General features: G+C 36.4%; 3 protein-coding genes across 3 annotated transcripts; 2 read left to right on the forward strand and 1 right to left on the reverse strand.

Annotated features, from left to right (window-relative positions):
- Nucleotides 1–717: 717 nt before the first annotated feature.
- LOC114173604 lies at nucleotides 718–2919 on the forward strand. Its single transcript, XM_028058092.1, has one exon. The coding sequence runs from the start codon at nucleotides 718–720 to the stop codon at nucleotides 2917–2919; it is 2202 nt and encodes a 733-aa protein (XP_027913893.1).
- Nucleotides 2920–4248: 1329 nt separating this feature from the next.
- LOC114173605 lies at nucleotides 4249–5524 on the forward strand. Its single transcript, XM_028058093.1, has 2 exons — nucleotides 4249–4729; nucleotides 5358–5524. Exons 1-2 carry the CDS (start codon nucleotides 4249–4251, stop codon nucleotides 5522–5524), a joined length of 648 nt encoding a protein of 215 aa, XP_027913894.1.
- Nucleotides 5525–8187: 2663 nt separating this feature from the next.
- LOC114173607 lies at nucleotides 8188–8871 on the reverse strand. Its single transcript, XM_028058094.1, has one exon. It carries the CDS (start codon nucleotides 8869–8871, stop codon nucleotides 8188–8190), a length of 684 nt encoding a protein of 227 aa, XP_027913895.1.
- Nucleotides 8872–22159: the final 13288 nt, after the last annotated feature.

Below are 22159 nucleotides of genomic sequence, written 5' to 3' on the forward strand. Positions count from 1 at the left end.
AAAGTTTTTGATGTATTTATGTTTCGGAAAATTAGCCGTTTTGGCTTTTATGAGTTGTAATGTTTTAATTGAGAACAGTTGCAATGTTTTGATATTACGACTTTAAATTTCCCGCGATTTGGAAATCTGCATAAATAAATGAGGAAAATTTTTATAATATCGTATTTAGTCTCATTTATTTAATTGTTTGTGATATTTTCAAAGTAATATTCCTTGGGGATGTTACAGTTGGTATCAGAGCCAAAGTTTCAAAAATGTTTTGAAAAACATGTTTTGGGGCTTTCGGGGAGTGAGCTTGCTAGGTGTGTGCATGATATTATGTGTGTTTAAATTTAAGGAGGTAAGATTGTGTTAAACTAATGGAATGATGTTTAACAATTGAATATGTGGCGTATCCAGGCAATGGCAGCTAACAGAAGAAGGAATGTTGGCGGTGCTGATGACATTGCAGAAGCCATTCATCGCATGGTGGATGCAATGCAACAACCTATTCCAGCACAGCCAAGAATGACAATAGCACCAGCCAGAGTGCCAACCGTAGAGGATTTTTTGCGCCATAAGCCCGCAGAATTCACGGGTGGGGCCACCCCAGACGAAGCTGATGCCTGGCTTCGCAAGTGCGAAAAGATCTTTGGAGTGATGAATTGTGCTGATGAGCAAAAGCTGGCCTTTGCCGCGTACCTGTTGAATAATGACGCCAAGTACTAGTGGGCAGGCATGAAACAACAGATGCTGGTGAGGGAGGAGCCAGTAAACTGGGAGAATTTTCGAACTTGCTTTTTAGAAAAATATTTCCCAGATACTGTTAAGCAGGACAGGGAAGCAGAGTTCCTGGCTCTACAACAGGGAAACATGTCGGTGCAAGAATATGTTAACAGATTCGAGCAATTGGCAAGGTATTATTCCCAGGCAATTACTGAAGAGTGGAGATACCTTAAATCCGAGCGGGGGCTCAAACATGAGTTAAAGAAGGTGGTCACGCCTCTGAGAGAAATAAGGTTTCCAATCTTGGTGGAACAAGCCAAGAGTGCAGAGTACCTAGAAAGAGGGCCGAACCCAGCAAGTCGACATCAGAAGAATATCGTAGAGGCAAGACAAATGAAGAAACCATATAGTCGACCCCAGACTTCTCAGGGCCCTACGTGTTACCAGTGTGGTGGGTCCCATTTAAAGAGGAATTGCCCTCAGATAACCGGTGGGGTAGGAGGATCAGGAGATCGTCGCAAATGCTTCATATGCGACAAGCCGGGTCACTTTGCCAATAACTGCCCGGAGAAGAAGAGTATCGGGGTGAAAAAGCCAACAACGTCCCCAGCTGAGAGAGCTAAAGCAGCAGGAAGGGTGTTCGCTATGACCTCCACGGAGGCTACCCAGTCAGGTAACCTTATTCTTGAGCCCTGTGTGTTAATTGGCCAGTCAGTTTTGGTGTTGTTCGACTCTGGAGCAACACATTCCTTCATTTCTAATGCTTGTGTGGGGAGACTGAATTTGGAGAAACGTGATTTGGGATGTGAGTTGCTGGTGTCAACTCCTTCCTCAGGTCAGGTAGCAACCAGTTCAGTCTGCGTGGAGTGTGTGATGGAAGTGGCAGGTCGCAGATTCAAGGTGAACTTGGTGTGCTTGCCTCTGGAGGGACTGGACGTAATATTGGGAATGGACTGGTTGTCCAATAATCACGTCATAATTGATTGTGGACGACGCAGTTTGGTATTCCCAAAGCAGGAAGGGTTAGAGTTGATCTCAACTCAAGAAGCCGTGAGAGCGCTGCAAGAAGGGGCCACATGTTTTATGGTGATGGCTAAACCAGAAAAGAAAAGCGCATTGGAGATGATCCAGAATATTCCTATTGTCAATGAGTACGCAGATGTATTTCCGGATGAAGTACCGGGACTGCCCCCAAGTCGAGACATAGATTTCTCTATCGATTTAGTTCCTGGTGCAGGTCCGGTATCCATGACGCCGGACAGAATGGCACCTGCAGAATTGACAAAACTCAAGAAGCAAATAGAGGATCTACTTGAGAAGAAATTTATTCGGCCCAGTGCGTCGCCGTGGGGAGCTCCGGTATTACTAGTGAAGAAGAAAGATGGGAGCTCAAGACTTTGCGTTGATTACAGGCAGCTAAATAAATTAACAATCAAGAATAAGTATCCGTTACCGAGGATTGACGATCTACTAGATCAGTTGAAAGGGGCAGGAATATTCTCTAAGATAGACCTGCGATCTGGGTATCATCAGATCTTGGTGAAGCCAGAGGATGTACAAAAGACGGCTTTCAGGTCGAGGTATGGCCACTACGAATATGTAGTGACGCCATTCGGAGTAACGAATGCACCAGCCATATTCATGGATTACATGAATAGAATCTTTCGACCTTGGTTAGATAAGTTTGTCGTCGTTTTCATAGATGACATACTTATTTACTTAAAGACTAGGGAAGAGCATGTTGATCATTTGAGGGTAGTATTGACGATACTCAGGGATCATCAGTTGTATGGGAAGTTGTCCAAGTGCGAGTTTTGGCTGGACGAGGTACAATTCCTTGGGCATGTCATATCAGCCAAAGGCATTGTGGTGGATCCGGCTAAGATCGAGACGGTCCTTAAGTGGGAGAGGCCTAAGACGGTGACTGAGGTGAGGAGTTTCCTAGGCCTGGCAGGATATTACAGGAGGTTTGTGGAGGGGTTCTCAAAGAAAGTGAATCTATTGACACAGCTCACAAGAAAAGATCAGCCCTTCTCTTGGACTGAAAAGTGTGAGGAGTGTTTTGAGAACATGAAGAGGTGTCTGACTACCGCACCGGTGTTAGTGATTCCTGATCCGGAGAAAATGTTTGAGGTGTATTGTGATGCGTCTTACCAGGGACTGGGGTGTGTGTTGATGCAGGACAAGAGACCGGTCGCATATGCTTCTCGTTAGTTGAAAGTACACGAGAAAAATTACCCAACTCACGACTTGGAGCTAGCAGCTATTGTATTTGCTCTTAAGTCTTGGAGACACTACCTGTACGGGTCTCAGTTCCAAGTTTTCAGCGATCACAAAAGCCTAAAATACTTGTTCGACCAGAAAGAGTTAAATATGAGACAGCGCAGGTGGATGGAGTACCTGAAAGACTACGATTTTGAATTGCTTTATCACCCGGGCAAGGCAAATGTCGTAGCTGATGCATTGAGCCGTAAAAAGATGCATGTCTCCTGCATGATGGTAAAGGAGTTGGAGCTAATTGAAAAACTCTGAGACATGAACTTGGGAATGCAATTTGGTCGAGGGGTCATACGGTGCAGTATGTTGAAGGTTACTAATGACTTCTTGAATGAGATACGTGTGGCTCAGGGGCATGATATGGAGTTACAACAATTTAAAGGATGGTTGGGTACCGATAAAGGAAAGGATTACCAGATGGGGGAAGACGGTATTCTACGTTTCAGAGGTAGGGTGTGCGTGCCTGGAGGACCCATGTTCAGGAGGGAAATTCTAAAGGAAGGTCATCAAAGTCGTCTTAGCATACATCCTGGTATGACTAAGATGAACAAGGATTTGAAAGAGTCCTTTTGGTGGAACGAAATGAAATCTGACGTGGCCGACTTTGTTGCTCAATGTTTGGTATGTCAAAAGGCCAAAATTGAACATCAAAGGTCGGGGGGTACCCTACAACCATTGGAAATACCTCAGTGGAAGTGGGACACTATCTCCATGGATTTTGTGACACACTTGCCGAAATCGATCAGAGGTTATGACTCGGTCTGGGTAATTGTGGACAGATTGACTAAGTGTTCGCACTTCTTACCTATAAATCAAAAATGTTCGATGGATAAACTAGCAGAAACTTATGTACGAGAAGTAGTGAGGTTACATGGGGTGCCAGAAAGCATAGTGTCGGATCGGGATCCGAGGTTCATCTCACGGTTTTGGCAATCCTTGCAAGCAGCCTTGGGAACCCAATTGAGGATGAGTTCAGCGTATCATTCCCAGACGGATGGTCAGTCTGAGCGTACTATACAATCATTGGAAGATTTGTTGCGGTCATGTGTGTTAGACCATCTGGGAAACTGGAACGATGTGTTACCTTTGGTGGAATTCACATATAATAATAGCTATCATGCTAGTATTGGAATGGCACCGTACGAAGCATTATATGGTCGTAGGTGTAGAACACCGCTGTGTTGGTATCAGGATGGGGAAGCCCTTATGCTTGGTCCCAAGTTTCTGTAGCAGACAACTGGAAAAGTTAAATTAATCCAGGATCGGATGAGAGCCACACAGAGTAGGCAAAAGTCCTATGCTGATAAAAGAAGGCGGCCATTGGAGTTTGATGAAGGTGATCATGTGTTTCTACGGGTTACCCCAACCACGGGAGTTGGAAGGGTTCTAAAATCGAGGAAGTTGACACCGCGGTTTATAGGACCCTATCAGATTACGCGGAGAATTGGGCCGGCAGCCTACGAAATTGCCTTGCCACCTCATCTAGCGAACTTGCACAACGTATTCCATGTTTCTCAGTTGAGGAAATACGTTGCTAGTCCAGACCATGTATTAGAGGCTGATGATGTACAAGTGCGGGAAGATTTGACCATACCAGCTGGACCGGTTCGCATCCTGGACTCTCAAGTCAAACATCTGAGGGGTAAGAAGATAAATACGGTGAAGGTGCTTTGGGATGAGGCGACTCAGGAGATGACCTGGGAGATGGAGGATCGCATGAAGTTATCCTATCCACATCTGTTTCCTGGTAAGTCCCGGGAAAAATTAAATAATTAATTAAGTAATTAAGTGGATAAATGTGGGTAAGGGGAACCTTTAAAGTAATAAATGCGGAGTGTATGACATGGGAAAGTACTAGGCCATGTGGTTGAAAGTACTTCTATTGTGTGAAAGGACTTGGGTTCGAGTCCTATGTATGTTATTTTTTTTTTGTGTTATTAAAATTGTATTATTTTGTGTATATTAAAACGTGTTGTGGGTTTTATGATTATTGAATTATATTGGTTAGTATGAAATATGAATTGGTTGCATTGGTTAGGCATTGAGTTGGCTTGTGAATGGATGTGGGTTCAAACCTTGGGAGACCCAAAGGAAACTTCATTTTTGTCATTTTTGGTCTTCATTTGAAGTTGAAAGGTTAAGGAAAAGCCTAGCAGAAGTATCAGTTAGGGGAAGCTGGAAAGCAAGCCAATTAGTGAGCTTGAATGGTCATTTTTCCCCTCTTAATGCAGTTTTTCGTTTAAGGTTTTAACTCACCATTAAAACACCACTAGAGAGCCTAATTGTGAGGGAAAAGAAAGTTTTCTGCAGAGGGTATTGTGAGGTAGACAGAGAGTGCGAAATTCAGTGAGGAACTAAGGGTGTGGGTGAATCAGTGGGGGCTGAAGTGAGAGAAGGCAAGGGAGATCAATTGGAGTTCAAGGAAAGAAGTAGAAGAATATCGGGGAAAGCTTTAATCCAGGTTAGGGGAGTTGTTTTGCTTGTATATGTATATGAATATGTTGATCGTGTTTTTCTGGACGATATGAAATGTGTAAATTGATGATCCACTGTTATTTTCTGCGTTTTCTGGAAAAATTCCAGAAACCGCTTGGCGGGGTTGAAGGACCGTCAGGCTGCTCATGCCACCAGCGCTTATTTTTTGGGTTTTGATATGCACCGCCCAGCGGCTAAGGGTAGCCCGCCAGGCGACACGAACTGGGTTACCCAGTTTCTTCTGATTTTTTTGATATTTTTGTGGTGTGCGAGGTTCGAGGAGAATCTGAAGATTTGAATATAATTGATTTGATGGATCGTTGATTGTAAAATTTATAATTGGTGGATTAATACATGAAGTATAATGGAATTGAGAATTTAGGGTTCATTAGGAATTAGAATTGGAAAAACATGATTGATCGCGATGGTGAGTTTTATTGATTGAAAATAGACATTAATGTGATTAGGATATGAATGTTGATTGTTGTGTGGAGGTGGATCATGTTAGAATTAATGCAAAAGAAATTTGGGTTAGTGGTGAACACTGTGAATGCTGGAAAACGTGGCAGTGTGCGAAACCGGTATGAACCGCCTGGCGGCACTTGGGTGACCGCCAGGCGACGCATTTGAGGGAAGAGCGTTTGGTAATGTTGCTGAAAAGTGTGTTATGGAGAGTCACAGGGGGGGAATTTCTGGAAGATTCGGGTTAATAGTCAGTAAATTTCTTTCTTTGGAATTGAGTGAATATACCAACATGTGGGGACTAAGATTAAGTTGCGGAATGACTTAAGGGTAAATGAAATATGAGAAGATCAATATACGATATACCTTGTGTTGGAATAAGTGATGAGCATACTAATTATACTAGAGGGCTTGTTCTTATATTGATTTATGTAATATATTGAAATGTGATGATTAAGACTTGGGTTTAGATAATTGTACATATTTCATTTTGGTTTGACGCATGTATTGTAATGCTATGAATGTATGTGTGCTGAACCTTGTGTAAATGGGAGTCTATTAAGACTTGTAAAAAGGACTAAAAACCAGTAACATTGCGCTACTGGTATAGCGCCTGACGGTGCGGGGTGTATCGCCTGGCGGTAGAGTGAAAACCAGTGGCAGTGGCCACTGTTAGCGCTAGGCGCCTGGCGGCAGGGTGGTCTCCGCCAGGCGGTGACAGAAAATTACGGGTCCTGTCTGGGCCGTATCGCCTGGCGGTGGAGGTGTGACCGCCGGGCGGTTTTCAGTCAGTATCCGCCTAGCGGTGTCTAGGCGATACCAGGCGATTTGCATGGCTGTATAATTGTCTTCTTTGCTTGATTAGTGGACTTGAAGGACTAAGTTCGCTTCTTTGTGCTTGGGCTTGATGGCTAAGTCCAATAGGGGTCTGGGATGTGCTTGAACGATTGAACGCATGATGGGCATGAAACTAGTTGAGTTCCCGTCGGCTACTATTGGGCGAGGAGTCCTTAGTATGGTGATTGCATGCGTTGGGCGCACGATGGGCAAGGAACTGTGATGTTCCCGTCGGCTACTATTGGGCGAGGAGTCCATAGTATGGTGATTGCGTGCGTGCCAGGGTCCAAGTTGTGTAAGCTTGGATGTGTTACTACAGGCGAGGAGTCTGTAGGGTTGGACTATGAGCAGGATTGGCTCGTAGGGTTGGACCACGAAAGGGATAGTTTCGTGGAAGCACAGTGGAAGTCCCAGGACCTATTTTCATGCATGGGACTCGGGAAGGAATCTGAGATCAGGGTGGATAACTTGTAATTAACATGTATCTGTAAATTTTTATTGGGATGGGTATCATATTTAATTTGTTTAATATGCATAGCTCACCCTATCTGTGTGTGCATGGCGATGATCGGATGATTCGTTATCCGGGAGCAGATGATTTGACAGGTGAGCCAGGAGACGCTTGAGACCAGAGAGCGGGATGATATGGGCTTTTGAAGATTTAAAGTTTTTGATGTATTTATGTTTCAGAACATTAGCCGTTTTGGCTTTTATGAGTTGTAATGTTTTAATTGAGAACAGTTGCAATGTTTTGATATTACGACTTTAAATTTCCCGCGATTTGGAAATCTGCATAAATAAATGAGGAAAATTTTTATAATATCGTATTTAGTCTCATTTATTTAATTGTTTGTGATATTTTCAAAGTAATATTCCTTGGGGATGTTACAAGGACGATGTCCTGACCAAACCTGATGCCGAAGTAGATACCACAAGTTCACACTACAGCTCACACACCGGCAGACCCAACTTTTTCACGCATGCATCTGACACAAAATAGTGTGTCGCTTTAGAATCATATAATACACAACAATCCTTTCCAACTATCACACAATGACACATAACAAGATTACCCGAGCCTGTAGCCTCTACTCCTGTCATGGCGTAAACCCTGCCCGTCGCCTGAGGCTTGTTGCTTATGTTCCTCTACTGGTGCTGGGTAGGAGTCTGGACTAGAGGTCGCACCACTGTCCTAGCAAGAGTGAGACAGTCCTTGCCAAAGTGGCCCTCTTTGCCACAATTGATGCACCTGTGGTAACCTTCCATCCGTGGGCAAGCGTTCCTCAAATGAGGGCCCCCACATATATAGCACTACACTCGACCCTGCTGAGGAGAAAAGCTCATAGTCCCCTATGACTGATGGTGGGGTCTATCATACGGTCTCCTCCGCTTCTCATGTCTCGGCTTGGACCCAGATGGTCCACCAATCCTCTATGGTTGTTGTGGGTGTCGACCTTCTACTACACGCTTCCTCTTCTCCATCACTCTAGCTTTCTCCACCAGAGCAACAAAATCCTTGATGGACAATGGAGCCATCATCAAGCGGATATCACCGTGGAGACCATTCTCGAACTTGTTGCATCTCCATTCTTTGTCAAGCGGTAGAGTGTAGAAGCGGCTGAAGTGCTTGAACTTCTCAGCATACTCAATCACAGATTTTCCTCCTTGCGTCAACTGGAGAAACTCCACCTCCTTCGCGTATCTAACACTGTCAGGAAAGTACTCGGAGAGAAACTTCCCCCTAAAAGCTTCCCACGTGGCTGGCTCATCCCTCTCCTCCATGATGGACTTCATGTAAATCCACCAATGCTTTGCCTCACCCGTGAGCATGTATACCGCAAACGCCAATCTGTTCTTTGCTGGGCACATCTTCGCATTGAAGATCCTCTCTATATCCTTCAGCCACTGGTCTGCTGCATCTAGGCTAGCTTTACCGTCAAATTTCACTGGATGATGTTCCAGAAAGTCTTCTAGGCTCCAATCCCTGACTGTAGGTCGTGGCTTAGGACCAAAGACAGGTGTAGCCGTCCTGCTTTCCTCCAGCTGGCGGAGGGCCTCCATATGCTGCTGGTGGGCATCCTCGGCAGCTACCCTAGCAGCCTCCATCTGCTGCATCCCAAGTTGTTACTGCTCAAGTCGCATCATGGATGCTTCATGTTGCTACATCATCGTCATGCTCTGTTGTGTCATCGCAACCACCATTGCCTCTATTGCCATGGCGATATCGGGTACATCGTCCTGGGAGGATTGCGGAGTCCTACGAGGAGATGCCATAGTTCACTGGCACACAGGAAATTACTTGGTTAGGCTTGATAAGACAGGAATTTAACAAAGAACACTCATAAAGACACAAAGAAAGCTAAATGGACATCCAAGTCCACAGACCTAAGAAATGACCGCTCTGATACCATAAATGTAACACCCCATTTAAATAATAACTTTAATTTAAATGAAATGCCACATAGATAGAAATTTGAGACAAGTCCTGGAGTATAAACGCTACTCCTTGAGATCTGATAGGGACTAAGAAACTTAGGAGGTTGTTTTCTAAAAGTGCGTTAGATTGGTTAGGGTTAGGGCAGATTAGGTCTGAATTCTCCTTTGGGTCAGCCCTTAGGCCTAATAAATTGGGGCAACCCTCAAAATAAAAGGGTAGAGGAAAATAATATGCTTTACAATTGGTTTTCCTAAGAATATTTTCGATAATTTGTTATTGAATCTTGATGAGACTTTATAAAATTTTGAAGCTATATTATATTTAATTGAGTAAAATAATAATTTTAAAGATCATCTTTATATATATATATATATAATATTTATAAAATTGATGTTTCCTATTTATTGTTAGAAAAATACACTATAATTTTTATTTTTTTACTTTTATTCTTTTTTCTATAACATGGATTAGTGTGAATTATTGATAAGTCAAGTCAAGAAATCATGAGAATCATAATATTATTTTTCTTATTATTATGATTATTTTCATAACTGATTTTTATTTATTAGGTGCACATCTAAATTTTAATATAAATTAGTATTGTGTTTGCATCTATGTATTAGTCTTATGCATTGTACAACTAAGCAACTTCAACAATATTCAATATTAAAGTTATCCTTGAAGAATAAACAACCGAGAAATTTGGTTTTTGGTACAGTAACGCCGTGACACAACAATGACTTTGTTTCAGTAGTGATTTTCCCCTATTATTGAAGAAATTCTAAAGAGAAATCACAAGAAAATCTTCATATTACCATTGTTTGTTGGGTTTGTTTACGGGAATACTGTTCTCGGAAATAAGAGTGAGTATTACTTCAATTACTGTCCAATAATTTACCAAGAAACGATTAGATTGATTTATGGAAAAATGTTGTTTCACTTTACCTTTAAACATATAAAAAATAATATAACATCTTAAAATTAAATTATCAATACAAAGTTTATCTTAAATAATATATATATATATATATATATGGTTAAATTATGTTTTTTTGTCCCATTTTCGTAACAAAATATCAATTTGGTCCTTTTATTTTTTTATCTCAATATGATCCCTATCTTAGGAAGTTTGATGCAATCAAGTCCCTTCCATTAGTGGTGTAGTAACGGTGTTAAATGAGGTGTCACGTGTCAGTTCTTGGATTTTTTGAATTTTTATTTATTTTTTAAAATTTTTTTAAAAAAATTAAAAATTTTGCCGCATGTCAAGCTGACATCGTGCCACATGGCAGTGATAGTGCCACATGTCACTATTATGCCATGTGTCATTTTCTCATTCTCAATTTGATCCTTGTATTTTAATTTTTGTCTCAATTTAGTTCCAATTTTTGTAAAAATTGTGCAATTTCGTCCTCTTCAAATTGAAACAAACATTAACTTTTACATAAATGTTATACAAATATTTTTATTAAATTTGATGATTTTATTCAAATTGATATTTTTATTATATATTTTCAACAAAACTAAGTTTGTTTAAATTTGTTTCACATTTAATTTTACTTAAAATTGTTTTCAAATTTTTAATTTATTTGTTTTAGATTGTTACATAAACTAGTTAATTTTTTTAAAATTTATATAATTGTTATTTTTACACTAACTAAAACATTTGTATAGAAATTATTGAATTTCACATATTTTTAAAATATGCAATTATTTAAAATATAAATTCAAATAAAAAACAATATTAAAGTATGATGTAATAAAATATCAATATAATTTATGATTTTTTTGTTATTAGCATTATTTTTTATTGAAACAATTTTAAATAATGTTTAATTAAAATATAAATTAAAATAAACTTAATCTTGTTAAAAATATATACTTGAAATATCAATTTTGATAGAAATATTTGTGTACATTTATATAGAAATTAAATTTGATTTCAATTTGGAGAGGAACAAAATTACTTACAAAAATTGGGACTAAATTGAGACAAAAGTTAAAATACTGGGACCAAATTGAGAATAGGGAAATGACACCTGGCATAATAGTGACACGTGGCAAATTTTTAATTTTTTAAAAAATAAAATAAAATAAAAATTTAAAAAAATCAAAAAAAATTAAAAAATCTAGGAACTGACACGTGGAACCCCATTTAACACCGTTATTATACCACTAACGAAAAGGACTTGATTGCATCAAACTTTCCAAAATAGGGACCAAATTGAGATAAAAAAAATAAAGGGACCAAATTGATATTTTGCTACGAAAATGGGGACCAAATGTATAATTTAACCTATATATAACCGCAAATATGTGTAGAAAAGAAATAGAAAGAATCTACTATTTTTCAATGACATTTTTTTCACCTGTACTTATACTTATTTATGTATATTGAATAATAATTGCAATTCATAACATAAACTACACATGCAAGGGTAAATGCTTAAAAATAAATGTCTAACGCAAGATAATGATATAAAAATAATGATTTAAAATAAACAATTTCATTTGAAATCTATACTCTATTCAATTTCAACCAATTACAAATATATAATAACTACATAGATCACACATAAATATATAGATCTCAAGGATATTCAGGCACGATAAACTAACGTCTTTCGAAAGATACATATTAAGTATATCTTAGCAAAGACTAACATTTGATTCAATACCCAATACTTAGATTTACAAACAAATGTAAGAGAAAGGAACAATGTAAGTTCGAATACAACCCAAGTCACATATCTACACACGTCATAGTGTGCAAGAACTCCCATATTTGTTTCTCACAACTTGATATCTTAATCTATGTGTCTTAGATCATCTATGAAGAAAGAGGATGTAACATCTCATTTTAATAGACAAAAGCTACTAAAACAAAACATTTCATTAAGATGTTCAAAGGCAGATTAACAGAATAAAAGTATATCAATACAGTCCTTTGAACGTTCAGACTATAGAAATATACTTTTTATACAACACCAAACTTACACAAAACCCTATATTGGACATGTAAACCACTCATACTTTCGCTATGGTCTCACACTTTAACACAAACTCCTCATCCATTAGAGGTGTCTCCAATCCTACAACCTCATATGCTCCCACCGAATAGGTGATCATCACAGAAGAAGGACAAACAACACAAGACATAGAATGCAATGGTAAGCTAGCTTATAAAAGAAATAATCATGTAACAATTAAGCTTATTATATCATAACATAGCATATTGTTACTGAAAAACCAACACGACAAGTGCACCGGTTGTGCATAGCAAGTAACAAGTATTTTATCGTTCTCTCCCAAGGAACTTGTGCAACGCATGGCAACTCTCACAATTCAGGACTCAATTAGACACAAAGTTCACACAAACACAATGGAAACTCTTTTTTGTATTTTTATCAAATAGTTGGTGTGCAACAAGAAATTAACATAGTGTATTTACAATTTGTCAAGATTAGACTTCAACCATTTCATTCTCATGCATTCTAAATTATCCCAATTCCATATTCATGTTAAAATCAATTCACAAGAATACTCAAATCCTATTCCTAGAGCCTTTGAGCCTATGATCACTTATCAAGTGTCAATTCCTTGAATCCTCAACAAGTGAAATGATGCATTAGTTTCAAGAATATAAGATTACTAATGAATCAAGTTCTATTCCTAGATACAAGCATCAATTAGGTATTTAATTTCAAATATAGATTCTAAAGATATTTCCCAACACCTCAAGAATCACAAATAAAACATGGGAACAATCCACATCAAGCATTAGGCATGAAAATCAAATACTAACATGAATTGGAAAAACATATAAATTATCAACACAATTTTACACAAGAATTCAATGTTTTACATCTATTCTCAACAAATAGAAATTGCTCTCCATGGTAGAGAACCCAGGGTTTTACAAAATTGAAGAATAGGGAAGAAATTGGAACCATAAAGTTGAAACAATCCCTCTCCCAAGGTTCTTGAATACTGCTCCATGCTCCAATTGTGCCTCCCATTCGCATCTTCGCCTACAATTTTGTAGCCCATCATCCTCTCTAACCCAAAAGGGATAAAACCTCCATGGATGAAGAAGGAAACCCAAGAAGGAGAAGGGAGAGTTTCCCAACACCCCTAATAGGCTCCAAGAACCTCTCACAAGCACCCAAGATGTTTCTCTTTGTGCAAAATGAGGAATCCCATAATACTCTCGTAGAAACATGATTAAATAACCATATTTGCGTATTGGGGTCGATATTCTCGCTCAACGAGGCCTAAAATCGACGTTCTCAGACATATAACTCGCAGGGCAAGCCATATTTTTGCCCAGCAACTTGAATATTGTAGTTCTGGTCTGTTATTTTTGCCTAGTGAGCAACTAGCTAGCCCAGTGAGTGATCCTGGCGCCCAATGGTCATCTTTTGGCCTTCCAAGGGGGGTCCAAGGTAGTATATACATATAGGTGAGTCCTTTCTCCATGTTTGCAGTGTTGTGCTTAATCTCGGTGCCCCTCGACATGGGTATTTGTGTAAAATTCAATCTTTCATGTCCAATCATGCTTCCTTGAGTTTCAACTTGTTTTCCTCCACTAGAATTGCTTCCTATTGTTTTATTTCACACTTTCGCAACCTAAATCACAACGGGACAACGTATCAAAGAGAAATTAATTTGAAAAAGAGATTTGAAGTCGTGACCATAGTTTATTCTGGAAAACAATGGAAAACAATAAAATAAAAATAAAGTCTGCGAAAACCAAATTTAGGGTCTAGGAGTCGATTACGCGTAGGGAAGGTATTAGCACCCTACAACGTCCACCCAAAGGCGGTACCTTTAATTAAATTTACAAAAGAGATGTGTTTATTTTATAATATTTATTTTTCCCAAAAATAAGAAAATATTGAACAAAATTATTTTTGGGTTAAATATGTTTTTAGTCCCTCAAGTTTTAGTGAATTTTGAAATTAGTCGCTCTTCGAAACTTTATACCAATTTAGTCCTTCATCTTTAGAAATGCGTGGATTTAGTCCTTCTTACCAAATTTTGTTAAGTTTATTTGACATTTTAAACGCATTTTATGATATTATATGAGTTAACATTAAAGAAAAAATGTGTCAAACAATGTAAATAATTCAAATACTATCATAAAATGCGCTTGAAATGTCAGATAAACCTAACAAAATTTGGTTAAAAGGACTAAATTCGTGCATTTTTAAAGATGAAGGACTAAATTGATCAAAAGTTTTGAAGATGGACTAATTCCAAATTTCACTGAAACTTGATAGACCAAAAACATATTTAACCCATTATTTTTTGAGTGGAAAGGACCCAATAAAGGTTAACCTTGGTCCTACGTATTCTCATTAAAAATGAGAAATCAGGGCTATGTAGTTCTTTGTAAAACTATTTGGAAATGACATTTTGAAAGTGAAGTCGACAAGGTCTGACCTCGCTCCTATGTATTTCCATGCACAATGGAAAATCATGGATCATGTAGTTCGTGATAAAACTTGATTAGAATATTTAATTTTTAAAGTTGTCTTTTCACATTTTTGAAACTAAGTGTCATGTGACGCGTGCGACCGGGTTGACACCAAAAACATTTTTTATACTGTGTATTTTTTAAAAGGAGTGTCGTGCGACACAAGCAGTCGATAAGACACCAAAACGTTTCTACAATTTTTATATTTTTAAAAGGTGTATTGTGCGACATGAGCGGTCGATTAGACACTAAAACTGTTTTTATAATTTTGTATTTTAAAAAAAGAAGTGTCATGCAATGCGAGTGATCGATAAGACACAAAAACAATTTTTATAATTTTTTATTTTAAAAAGAATGTCGCTCGATGCGAATGGTCGATTAGACACTAAAAGAAAAAAATAAAGAAAATAATTTTAAAATTTTATTTATTCTTATTTTTATCATTTTAAAAACTATTTTAATTTTTTTTATTTCAATTTAAAATACTTTTATTATTTTAGAGAATTATGTGATTGAAATGTCAGATTTTGTGCCCTCATGTATGGATAAGATCTCTAATAAACCGAGGTATTCAATAGGCCAAGGAATTGGGTGAAAATTCAAGTCAGAAAACACGTTTCCATAGAGCCAAGGTCATTGCAAGAATCCATAACGATGTCTCCCTAGGACCGACGTCACTGAGGGTAGCTGGTTGATGGTTCAAGATTTGCAAAGATGTCACCCTAGGACCGACCTCCATGTAGGAAACTAAGATTGAGAGGAGAATATTCAATAATATAAAGGAGAATCTTGGAGAAAAATCTCATCTACATTTGATGAATATAAAACATATTAGGAGATATTATTGTTGTTATTTACTAATTATCTTTTGATTAGATTATTTGAGAATATTTGATTATGTATATCTACAAAAATTGTACCCGACTTGCTTATAAATAAGACTGTTACTCCCACAGTCAAGAAAAGAGAATTATTTTGGCCTAAGTGAGTCATTAGCTAAGGTTAAAATACTTCTTTATTTTTGTCTTTAGTCTAAGGTTATTTTACACCTTTTTTGATCGGAACAAATTTAATTAAAAAAATGGTAAAATTTGAAATAGAAAATTGGAGTGCATAAGTGAGTATATGGGTGTAATGAGAAAAACTATACACATGGGAATGGGATGCATAAAAAGAAAGGCATGATGCATAAAGTAAACGTATCCTAGCCTAAAAAAAGATAATCCAGCACGTTCGTTTGTGATTATTTAAAGGGATATGCGAGAGACGATTTGGGGGATGGATGGATTAATCCATCCCCTCAAAAGTGCGAAGATATTGTATATATTTTGTACAAATTACAAAACTACCCTCGTTGTGGTTTCCCGTTTCCAAAAGCATCTGCAAAAATTCTTCCTATGCCTTCCTCTACCAAGATTCCTGAACCATATTCTTGATCAAGATTCCTTCGTCCTTGTTTTTTTTTTTCGAAGCTCATTTTAAAATGGAAGCTGTGAATGTGAATGTAGTGTGCTTGTGAATGTGATCCGCTGGTATTTTGAGAGGTGAGTTACGGTGTGTGTGTGTGTGTGTGTGTGTGATTGTTGAGTGCATGGAGGGGAAGAAGATTAGGTGGTTCGGGGTGTGGTGGTCGAGGAATGCCATGAAGGATGGCCGTGCTTTGTTAAGGTGGTGTGATTAGACATGGACGTGGTTGGGTGGTTATATGCACCGATGTTGCAGTGCTAGAATTTTTTGAGAGGTGGATGGCACCGATTATGTAACCGGTACCTTGATTTATAAAAAAATGACACCGGTTACGACACCAGTGTCGATAGTTTTTATTTTATTTTATTTTTTTACCTTCAGTTTTGTTTTTTTGCAGGTGGAGGAGTTGGTTGAAGTTGCCACTAAAGTTGTTGTAGGAGCTCTGTCTACACTACTGGGGAAGTTGGACGGCCAGACCTGGTGGTTTGTTCGCCGGAATGAATTATTTTTTACGCTATTTGGTTTGTTTGAAGGTGGAGGCGTTGTGGGGAGTTGCAGGTCGGGAGTTGCCGAATGTCGGAATTGTGAGCCTCCATAGCTGATACAGTTGCACATGACTCGTGTCTCATGACACTAACTACCTTCACTGAAACCAATCGTAGGAGAGAAAGAAAAATAAATTAGCAGATAAGTTCAAAGTACAAACAAACTATCTAGCTACCTTCATTTTTCTCTTCCCGTGAGGATTATTACTATTGCTACTACTCTTCAACTGACCTGATGAAGATTTTCTTCCTTTTCCACCTTCTTTCGGCGCAGGATTCACCACCACCGGTTCACCATTCTTGCTTCGGTTTGACCCCGAGTCTTCATGACCTGAAGCAGCACAAGAACTTTTGTCTTCTTCCTTTTTTTAACAGTGAAAACACAATTTTGTAGTACTTTATTGTAGTACTTTTTTTACATTAATAAATGTTCAAATATTTTATTTTTTATTTTTGAATTAATTTTATGATTAAAATTTATTAATTTATAAATTATTTTAACAACATCAATTCAAAAAATTCATCTCTTTTTACACAAGAGTATTATGGTAACTTAATAAATATATCTATTTTAACAATTAATTTTATCTATCACATCAATCAAATCTTTCACTAACTTTCACAAAACTTATCTTCAAATCCACTCACTTTACTCTCTAAATTCACTCAAAAAAACACAAAAATTCATCCACCCAAATCTACACAAATCCACCTTCCTACTCTCCTCCATATCCACTCCCTCAAAGTAACAGAGCCTAAGAGTTCTCATTAATTCCTCCAAAATTCATCGGCTTCTTTCCCATTATCATCTTCAACCTCACGCACACCCACCACCATCGGCGGCCACCATCCAAAATGCAACCATGCTCGCGGCAAAGCCACCAACGATGACAATGGCCAATCTCGGAGGTTTACCGTGCCAGCACCGGCACTACTAGCTGCCCCATCACTCATGGTCGTGAAACATTGCGCACTGTCTCTGTTTGGGCAACACCGGCATCTCCGTTCTCGCAGCCGGAACCCTTGTCGTTATTCTTCTTCCTCCATTATTCCAACTACTATCTCCATGGTTCAAGCATAGCATCATCGGAAACTAAGGATGCGCCGCTGTCACAGTAACTAAACGAAACTACTACCATTCTTCTCATCTCAAACTCATAACTAATGAGATCATCCTATGTCAGCCAACCACTGTTTGCAATCAAAAAACATACCAGAAGCATCGCGACTTCAAAGGAACTGGAGCATCGTTGCGGCGACAGAGTTCGCACGGCTTTATCACTCAAACCGTTAACAACACTATTCTAGTCAGAACTATATTCCACCAACATCACCAACAACTCTAATGCTTATAATTTCTCTTTTATTTTTATTGATTTTGATTTTTTATTTGGCTTAACAATTACCTCATGTAAATTCAAAATGTCCCATTTTTGCTACGAGCACAATCTATATATGAGCACAACATGGCTATAAAAGTCAAGGAAAATGATAAATTGACTACCAAAATTTGACTACTTTATTACTATCTGAGTTGTCATCAAGGTGGAAATTATAATTTAATTTTTAAATTCAAAATTTGTTGTCCACACTAGAGAAATAGAAAGGAGGAAGGATTGTCACGCATGTTGAAATGTAACCTAGGTTCTGTTTTCTCTTTCCCTTCTCCTTTTGCAGAGTTTTTCTCCTTTGCTCCTCCCTTGGAATTTTTTGCTCCCTTGCTAGAATCAATTACGAAAGGAGAAAGATGCTCACCTTCCATTATTCTGTTTTTGTGCAGCATCAACGTGTTTCTGTTATGTGATTTTGTGTTGGAGTTGTGATAACATGTATTTTTTTGTCACAAGTGAGAATAAATTTTTCAAATTTTCACTTTAGGATTTGAATCATTTTGAAGAGAAATTTCTAATGCATTTTTCCTTGTTATTTTTCCTGTGCCTGTACTGTTGATGGTCCTGCCTCTGCTTGTATTGTTGATGTCCCTATCTATGTCTTTTGTATTTTTGATGTCCCTATCTATATCTTTTGATGTATTGTTGATGCCTAGTAGCGGGTATTAGGGTTTCATGCCATTTTTGAATTTTTTGTTTTTGTTTTTTGTAAAATTTTGGAGGTATTTGCTTTAGTGATGGAAGTGTTGTTGCGACGGGGCCTGTCAGAGGAGAATGTGAGAGAAGTTTTTCGAGTGTGGCTAGCTTGGATTCTAAAGTTTTGGTGTTACTCTAATCAGGTATAATAATAGGAATTGTTCAGATTAACATTGATTAAGACTATGTGTCCACAATGCACTCAGAACATTAAATTAATCTCATGAAAAAGCTGATATTGTTGTTTAATATTTACTAGTATGGGCTAGTTGTTGTTTTTTTTCATCAGATGTGTTACTTAAAATGTTGTCATACTGACCCTTTAAGTAGATTCAGTTGATGTTTTTGTCTAAGGAGTGCAAAACTGGTTCATTAATGGTTAGGATGTGGTGGAAGCAATTGAGTTTTGTGGTTCAATTTGTTTATTTTGTGTTGTGTCTTTTACCATGGAAGTGCAATCTCTGATGTCTGATTCAGTGACGTGTGTAAATCACTCCATATTCTTTTATTTCCATTGACGAAAGTTCACAAAGTAGTTCCTAGAATTTAGCCAAAATTTTGTCTTTGTGAAGATTTTAAGGTGAATTATCTAATGTAGCCAAAAGAACAAATCTATTTCCATTTGAATGGAAAAAAGGTGTAAAAAGTTGGTCTCTGGTTTTTAAATACTTTGAAATAGTTGCTTGCATATAAGTGGTTAATTTTGGATTCAAGATTATATCGTGAGTTTGTTGTGTAACGAAATCATTATCTAATCAAATTTTACTTAATCTAGTTAGATTAGTTTAAGGCAAAGCTTTGAAATGTAGAGTGAATCATGTCTAATGGACAATTTTCTTTTGAAGTTTTGATTATTAGATCTATTGTGTTAGTGGTTGATTATTATTAACATTAAAATATACTAGGGGAGAAAATTTGAATTTAACATCTTTAGAAATACAACGATGTTCACTTTTTACTTATAAATACAACAATGTTCACTTTTTACTTTAAACATCTTTCTATCTATACTACAAGTTATCAATTAGTTTTTGTTTTTCACTTTTGTTGGACCACGGCGTCAGTTTATTAATTGTGGCTACCACCATTCCTGTAATAGCTGCAGCATGATGAATAATCAATCGAGAGCAAAGAGAAGAAGAATAGCAAAATTTGTCACAATTTCAATAATATTGAATTTTCATTTTCTGTCTTTTCTATGTATTATTAATGTATCTTGTTATCAGAGCAAAACAAAAATACACTTTATCGACATTATTTTAGTTAATAATGTTTTGTTGACATAGAAAGTAATGTATTTTATTAATTAATCATGGTTCCTTTAAGTTAAAATTTAAAATTAATAAATTGTATATATAAATTAACATGGATAATCATGAAAAAATAATAATGATAACAATTATTATATTCTTATTCTGAAATTTTGAACTTAATTTTTATTAAAGATTTCTTTATTAATTTCTTAATAGTTAATTAAAAAGTTAATTAAAAATATTTATTTTTAATATATTATGTTATTTGACGTATACATTTAATCCTTATTTGATTCAATATACCCGAGACAGTTGCATGCTATATTATTATTATTATTTATTATTATTATTATTATAAAACTTTTTATATGTTATTTTAATTTTTTTGATAACCATGTAATTAATTTATGGCAAAAGTTTAATTCTCGCAGCATGGACAACCAATGTATATGTATGGTTATGAACCTAAACTAATTATTTTCCTTGACTACTCTATAAAAAAGACAGAAAACATGTCAAACATATTTGGTTACCCTAGTGCAAATAAGTGCTGAGTTGAAAAAGACTTTTTGTACAAGTCTATTAAAACTTCTAAAACTTGTAAATTTAATATTTGGTTAAAATACTTCATTGGTCCACATTTTTTGTCAAAAATCTCAATTAGGTCCTAAGATTTTTTTTAGTCTCAATGAGGTCCATATTTTTTAAAATGCGTAACAATTAGGTCCATTCCGTTAGTATGATGGTAACAATGTTAAGAATGTGCAACGTGTCAACTCCTCATTTTTTTTTTGAATTTTTTGAAATTTTCAAAATTTTCTTTTTTTTTTGAAAATTATTCATGTCACGTGTCACGTCAATATTGTATCATGTGTCAAGTCAGTAAGGTGACACGTATCAAGTTATTGTCTGAATCTCAATTTGATCCATATATTTGTTATTTTGATTATATTTCAGTCCATTTTTTTTAAATTTTCAATTTCATCCTCTCCAAATTGAGACCAAATTTACTTTTTATATACATTTTATAATGATATTTTTATTAAACATTTTAATAATATTAAGTTTATTGAATTTTTTATTTTACATTAAACTTTACTTTTATTTTGTTTTAAAATTTTAAAATATTTATTTTAACTTGTTACAAAATTGTTTTAAATAATTTATATACAAATGTTAGAGTTGGTTTAAAAATAACAATTTGATAAATTTAATTATAAAATTTTAAAACAATTTTGTAAAAAGTTAAAATAAATATATTTAAAATTTTAAAATAAATGGACTGAAATGTAATCAAAATAACAAATATATGGACCAAATTGAGATTCAAACAATGACTTGACACGTTTCACCTTACTGACTTGACACGTGGCACAATATTGACATGACATGTGGCAAAAATAAGAAAATTTTAAAAAAATTAATTTTTTTTTTGAAAATTCAAAAAAAAAAATTCAAAAAAAAGGAGGAGCTGAGACGTGGCATATCCTTAACACCGTTACCACCATACTAATGGAATGGACCTAATTGTTACCCATTTTCAAAAATATGGACTTAATTGAGAATAAGAAAAATCTTAGGACCTAATTGAGATTTTTGAACAAAAACATGGACCAATGGAATATTTTAACCTTAATATTTTATGTACACACCCAAGTAACATGTACTTGTTATGGACCACCAATGTCGTTACATTTAACTGGTTATGAACCCAAACTAATTAACTGACTTGATTGCTCTAAAAAAATGGCACAACCTGTCAAACATATTTGGTGACCGATATGTAAATAAGTGACGAGTTGTAAAGGACTTTGTGTACAAGTCTACCAGAACATGTAAAATTAATCTTTTTTATACACAATAACATACATGTACTTGTTATGGACCACCAATGTAATTACATTTAACTGGTTATGAACCCAAACTAATTAACTTCCTTAACTGCTAAAAAAGAGACATAAAACATGTCCAATATATTTGGTGACCGATGTACAAATAAGTGACGAGTTGAAAATGACTTTGTGTACAAGTTTACCAGAACATGTAAAATTAATCTTTTTTATACACACCAACGTATATGTACTTGTTATGGACCACCAATATAATTCCATTTAACTAGTTATGAACCCAGACTA

The sequence above is a fragment of the Vigna unguiculata genome, chromosome 2 (assembly GCF_004118075.2).
Source record: "Vigna unguiculata cultivar IT97K-499-35 chromosome 2, ASM411807v1, whole genome shotgun sequence".
Lineage (NCBI taxonomy): Eukaryota > Viridiplantae > Streptophyta > Magnoliopsida > Fabales > Fabaceae > Vigna > Vigna unguiculata.

Excerpts from the sequence above, each read along its gene's own strand:
- LOC114173604 (XM_028058092.1), top strand. The coding sequence starts at position 718 with ATGAAACAACAGATGCTGGTGAGGGAGGAGCCAGTAAACTGGGAGAAT.
- LOC114173605 (XM_028058093.1), top strand. The coding sequence starts at position 4,249 with ATGAGAGCCACACAGAGTAGGCAAAAGTCCTATGCTGATAAAAGAAGG. Across the intron at positions 4,730-5,357 it reads CTATCCACATCTGTTTCCTG|TGGGGGCTGAAGTGAGAGAA; the intron begins GTAAGTCCCGGG and ends TGGGTGAATCAG.
- LOC114173607 (XM_028058094.1), bottom strand. The coding sequence starts at position 8,871 with ATGCAGCAGATGGAGGCTGCTAGGGTAGCTGCCGAGGATGCCCACCAG.